Source organism: Oncorhynchus keta, chromosome 10, assembly GCF_023373465.1.
Source record: "Oncorhynchus keta strain PuntledgeMale-10-30-2019 chromosome 10, Oket_V2, whole genome shotgun sequence".
In the NCBI taxonomy this organism is placed as follows: domain Eukaryota; kingdom Metazoa; phylum Chordata; class Actinopteri; order Salmoniformes; family Salmonidae; genus Oncorhynchus; species Oncorhynchus keta.
The window spans coordinates 59053096-59059306 of NC_068430.1; the positions used below are offsets into that span (position 1 = coordinate 59053096).

General features: G+C 43.4%; 2 protein-coding genes across 3 annotated transcripts in view; one reads left to right on the forward strand and one right to left on the reverse strand.

Moving 5' to 3' along the window:
* Nucleotides 1-4950, reverse strand: part of sde2 (SDE2 telomere maintenance homolog (S. pombe)) — a 28420-nt gene extending 23470 nt beyond the window's left edge. The window contains exon 1 of one of the 2 annotated variants that reach the window (XM_052527400.1): nt 4748-4891. In XM_052527400.1, the coding sequence (XP_052383360.1) occupies nt 4748-4849 (102 nt within the window). In that variant the 5' untranslated portion in view covers nt 4850-4891. Of the gene's footprint in view, nt 1-4747 lie in introns of both variants that reach the window. The other variant, XM_052527401.1, reaches the window with a different exon arrangement.
* Nucleotides 4951-5115: 165 nt separating this feature from the next.
* Nucleotides 5116-5845, forward strand: LOC118389066 (28S ribosomal protein S28, mitochondrial-like). The gene has a single exon (XM_035778791.2). The coding sequence runs from the start codon at nt 5149-5151 to the stop codon at nt 5728-5730; it is 582 nt and encodes a 193-aa protein (XP_035634684.2). The 5' UTR covers nt 5116-5148; the 3' UTR covers nt 5731-5845.
* The last annotated feature ends 366 nt before the right edge of the window (nt 5846-6211 follow it).

A 6211-nucleotide genomic window follows, 5' to 3' on the forward strand; every position in this document is an offset into this window, starting at 1 on the left:
GTCCAGAGTAGTGATGTTGGACAGATGGGCAGGTGCAGGCAGTGATCGGTTGAAGAGCATGCATTTAGTTTTACTTGTATTTAAGAGCAATTGGAGGCCACGGAAGGAGAGTTGTATGGCATTGAAGCTTGCCTGGAGGGTTGTTAACAGTGTCCAAAGAAGGGCCAGAAGTATACAGAATGGTGTCGTCTGCGTAGAGGTGGATCAGAGACTCACCAGCAGCAAGAGCGACATCATTGATGTATACAGAGAAGAGAGCCGGTCCAAGAATTGAATCCTGTGGCACCCCCATAGAGACTGCCAGAGGTCCGGACAGCAGACCCTCCGATTTGACACACTGAACTCTATCAGAGAAGTAGTTGGTGAACCAGGCGAGGCAATCATTTGAGAAACCAAGGCTGTCGAGTCTGCCGATGAGGATGTGGTGATTGACAGAGTCGAAAGCCTTGGCCAGATCAACGAATACGGCTGCACAGTAATGTTTCTTATCGATGGCGGTTAAGATGTCGTTTAGGACCTTGAGCGTGGCTGAGGAGCACCAATGACCAGCTCTGAAACTAGATTGCATAGCAGAGAAGGTATGGTGAGATTCGAAATGGTCGGTAATCTGTTTGTTGACTTGGCTTTCGAAGACCTTAGAAAGGCATGGTAGGATAGATATAGGTCTGTAGCAGTTTGGGTCAAGACTGTCCCCCCCTTTGAAGAGGGGGATGGCCGCAGCTGCTTTTCAATCTTTGGGAATCTCAGATGACACGAAAGAGAGGTTGAACAGGCTAGTAATAGGGCTGGCAACAATTTCGGCAGATAATTTTAGAAAGAAAGGGTCCAGATTGTCTAGCCCGGCTGATTTGTATGGGTCCAGATCTTGCAGCTCTTTCAGTACATCAGCTGACTGGATTTGGGAGAAGGAGAAATGGGGAAGGATTGGGCGAGTTGCTGTGGGGGGTACAGTGCTGTTGAGGAGTAGCCAGGTGGAAAGCATGGCCAGCCATAGAAAAATGCTTATTGAAATTCTCAATTATGGTGGATTTATCAGTGGTGACAGTGTTTCCCATCTTCAGTGCAGTGGGCAGCTGGGAGGAGGTGTTCTTATTCTCCATGGACTTTACAGTGTCCCAGAACTTTTTTGAGTTAGTGTTGCAGGAAGCACATTTCTGCTTGAAAAAGCTAGCCTTGGCTTTTCTAACTGCCTGTGGATAATGGTTTCTAGCTTCCCTGAACAGCTGCATATCACGGGGGCTGTTTGATGCTAATGCAGAACGCCATAAGATGTTTTTGTGTTGGTTAAGGGCAATCAGGTCTGGGGAGAACCAAGGGCTATATCTGTTCCTGGTTCTAAATTTCTTGAATGGGGCATGCTTATTTAAGATGGTTAGGAAGGCATTTAAAAGAAAAAAATACCCAGGCATCCTCTACTGACGGGACGAGATCAATATCCTTCCAGGATACCCCGGCCAGATCGATTAGAAAGGCCTGCTCGCTGAAGTGTTTCAGGGAGCGTTTGACAGTGATGAGTGGAGGTTGTTTGACCACTGACCCATTACGGATGCAGGCAATGAGGCAGTGATCGCTGAGATCTTGGTTGAAGACAGCACAGGTGTATTTAGAGGGCAAGTTGGTTAGGATGATATCTATGAGGGTGCCTGTGTTTAAGGCTTTGGGGAGGTACCTGGTAGGTTCATTGATAATTTGTGTGAGATTGAGGGCATCAAGCTTAGATTGTAAGATGGCTGGGGTGTTAAGCATGTTCCAGTTTAGGTCGCCTAGCAGCACGAGCTCTGAAGATAGATGGGGGGCAATCAGTTCACATATGGTGTCCAGAGCACAGCTGGGGGCAGAGGGTGGTCTATAGCAGGCGGCAACGGTGAGAGACTTGTTTTTAGAGAGGTGGATTTTAAAAGTAGAAGTAAAAAATTTTGGGGTACAGACCTGGATAGTAGGACAGAACTCTGCAGGCTATCTTTGCAGTAGATTGCAACACCACCCCCTTTGGCAGTTCTATCTTGTCTAAAAATGTTGTAGTTTGGGATTAAAATCTTCCCAAGCCAGGATTCAGACACAGCTAGAACATCCGGGTTGGCAGAGTGTGCTAAAGCAGTGAATAGAACAAACTTAGGGAGGATGCTTCTAATGTTAACATGCATGAAACCAAGGCTATTACGGTTACAGAAGTCATCAAAAGAGAGCGCCTGGGGAATTAGAGTGGAGCTTGGCACTGCAGGGCCTGGATTCACCTCTACATCGCCAGAGGAGGAGTAGGATAAGGGTACGGCTAAAAGCAATAAGAATTGGTCGTCTAGAACGTCTGGAACAGAGAGTAAAAGGAGGTTTCTGGGGGCGATAAAATAGCTTCAAGGTACAATGTACAGACAAAGGTATGGTAGAATGTGAATACAGGGGAGGTAAACCTAGGTATTGAGTGATGAAGAGAGAGATATTGTCTCTAGAAAAATCATTGAAACCAGGAGATGTCATTGCATGTGTGGGTGGTGGAACTAATAGGTTGGATAAGGTATAGTGAGCAGGACTAGAGGCTCTACAGTGAAATAAGCCAACACTAACCAGAACAGCAATGGACAAGGCATATTGACATTAAGGAAAGGCATGCTTAGTCGAGTGATCAAAAGGGTCCAGTGAGTAGAGAGGTTGGTTGGGGTCACGGCGATTTAGACAGCTAGCCGGGCAATCGGTAGCAAGCTAACATAGGATGGAGGTCTGTTATTAGCCACCTCGTGCGTTTCAGTCGGTAGGATTAGTGGGGTTCCGTGTGGTAGAGGGGATGAATCCAAATCACACACACAAAAAAAAAACAATAGATAGAGGCCTAAGAAAAATAAATAATAATAAAATAAATTTGCCGATAGGTCTATTCAGATAGCAGCCGATAAGACAGCTAACGGTTAGCGGGCCACAGATGGGCATTCAGGTAACGTTGCGACAGAGGATGATGGAGATTATTCGATTTTACTTTGATTGCTCAGGTTCACCATCAGCAATGGTGTCACTTGAAAACAGAGTACACACAAAAAAGTGGTGCAGCGCCCTAAGGCACTGTATGTCAGTGCAAGAGGCTTCACTACAGTCCCTGGTTCAAATCCAGGCTGTATCACATCCAGTCGTGATTGGGAGTCGCATAAGGTGGCCCACAATTGGCCCAGCGGTGTCCGGGGTTGGCCATAATTGTAAATATGAATTTGTTCCACTCACTTGCCTAGTTTAAAAAATATATTTTTAAAAATTGAACTTGAACTATTCAGACCCCTTGACATTTCCACATTTTGTTATGTTACTGCCTTATTCTGGATTTTAACAAATGTTTCCTAATTTATTAAAAATAAACACTAAAATATCACATTTACATAAGTTTCAGACCCTTTACTTTACTTTGTTGAACCACCTTTGGCAGCAATTAAGACTCGAGTCTTCTTGGATATGACTTATTTAGCTACCAGCCCTTCATGGTTGAAGCAGGAGAAGAGAAGCTCAATCAAGTGTGTCAACTTCCAAACGGTCTAAACCATTTGATGAGACGGGGGTGAAATCCAAATTCATGCCATTTATTCATTGACTATGTCGTCGATATTTTTTATAGATAGATATAGATATATATTGATATATTACTAGCGCGAAGACTTTAAATCTGATGGTGATTTCAGCTGAAAAGGAGTGTGCACTTTCGAAAGCGGTGCGCAACATCATAAGAAAGTGGTGTGCAACATTCTAAATTGTCTGAAAATACGAAAATGGTGGTGGAAGGTGTAAAGACAGTACATAGTTTTCCTGTTTTATTTCCGGTGGCTCGCCATTATAGAAAGCAAAGGAGGAAAATTATGCCTTTGCAGCCTGAATGGAAAATGCTTTATGTACGAGCCGGTCCACGGGGTACACGAGTGTAGTACCAAAAACGCACATCAATTCTAGATGATTGTGCAGATCTAGCGCCCACTATCGGCTGCCTAGGCTATATAAAACAATCTCATTAACAATTGTGATTACCTTGGTCAAAGACTATGGATATACTGACAAGATTACATGTCTCGCCGCCCAAATAATGGGTCGTGGTCCGCAAAGAGGCACAGCGGGCTGTCTAGCTCCAGCCTATCCTTCATCTGGATTGGTGGATAAATCTCATTACTGTACTCCTTTTTTAGATATTAAAATGAGAGTTGTTGATGTCAACCGCCGGTATTCAATGGAGAGAGATGCTATGCTACTAGCTTCATTACATGAATATGCATAGCCATTTAAAGACAACTCCGACAGTGTTTGATCTCAAATTTGACAGGATGCCACGTGTCCTACTTATATCAGTACACTCTTAATCTGTGCATTACAAAACTTCTATCAAATAACCTCACGTACCAAATAAGCCATAAAAAATGTTGACCAAATTCGACACTCATTGACCTCCACACAAAAACTCATTTCTTGGAGGGCAAACCAAAAAACGCCACCTGCTGGAGGGAGGAGACTTCAGTTCCTTTCTTTGGCCGAATCACTCCCCTCTGCTAATGTCACCCATGTTTACCATGGCCCCCAAAAACATTTGTGTTTTCAACTATTTTTACGACACAGCCTATTTTGACATTGTTTCGGTGGATTCTAGTTGACATCAGTCCTTAGATCGCTAGCTAGCTTCCGCTAACACCGCGTTAGTTATCTAGCTACCAGTAGCTAGCTTGTTGGATGTAGAACCTATGAAGTAATATTTCAGTTGAATTGATAACACGACCATTTTGATACCAACCTTTTCTTTCGTAAAAATATTAACTAGATCACGAACAGATGCTCCAGTAGGAAAAGAAGCGTTGCAAAAATGAAGAAGTGGACCAGAAAGAAACACCTCCATGATGTTGCCAAAGATAGCACAGAAATGTAAGGATACTTTGTCGAGCTAATACCGGATATTTACGCTGACGTCAAAATGTTTTATGCCACGGAAGCCGGATAGCTTAAAACAAAAACGTAACGTGACGATGTAGCGTTTTTTAAGGGCTTTGTTTTTTATACTAATTTTGCCACCACAAATGTAATGAGTTCGTTATTGTTATACACAGTACGAATTGGATTATTGTGGTATTCCTTCCTTTTTAATTTAAATGTAACACAATTAAAACACCCACCGTCCTTTGCGACAGACACACCAACATGGCAGCTTTGTGCAAGGTCGTGTCAGGTCTGAGGACTGGCGCATGTGTGTTTCCAAAACGAACAATTGATATTTGCAAGTCCTTATACAGCACAGATAGTGGGGAGACATCGGAAGGAAACGCGGTGGAAGAAACGCAAAAACCAGCAGCCGACAAGGTGAAAAGTGGCTTCGCTGCAGCATATGAACAACACACAGACCTTCAGCAGAGACAAAATCAGACGGGAACTACTGTCAGACTTGGGTCAACAAGAAATGAAAAATCATTTGCGTCATTGCTACGAAATTCTCCTCTCATGCAGATGGGACCAGCAAAGGACAAAATGGTAATCGGGAAGATCTTTCACATAATCAAAGACGATTTATACATTGACTTTGGTGCCAAGTTCCATTGTGTATGTAAACGACCGACAGTGGATGGAGAGAAGTACCAGAGGGGGAGCAGGGTACGTATTCGTCTTGAGGACCTCGAGCTCACATCTCGCTTCCTGGGTGCGAACACCGACACAACGCTACTAGAAGCAGATGCCTTTCTTCTTGGACTGATCGAGAGCAAAGACCAAAGAGTAGAACAGCATTGACTCCTCCGACCAATAGACCTGCCCCAGCAGAGGACAGTTTTTCTTGTTGATGTCACTATTCCCACATTATTGGCATTTGTCACAGAGCTTGAACAATAAATGTATCCAAATGTAATGTTTGTTTCATCTTGAGAAATCTGCTACATCCATGTTAAAATGTCATTTAATTTACCCAGGAAGAGTCATTAAATGCCTCATTCTTAGTAACAGTCATGTATAATCATAACCCAAAATAAGGTTGTAGCTTTCAAATGTTTAATCAAGATCTCATGGACTGTTAATCCTAGCATGTCAATGTTTGAATATGAAAGTGGTTACATTTCTCCAGTCCCATCCTACCTCTCAGCAAATCAAGTGTTGGGGTAGCACTTGATCATGACTCTTACATTCCATTACACTATACTATAAGTCATTGGACGAAGGTGTCTTCTGTAGGGGAGAGTTCTTTAAAGATCCCACACGCTCGGTCTGAACATTAACA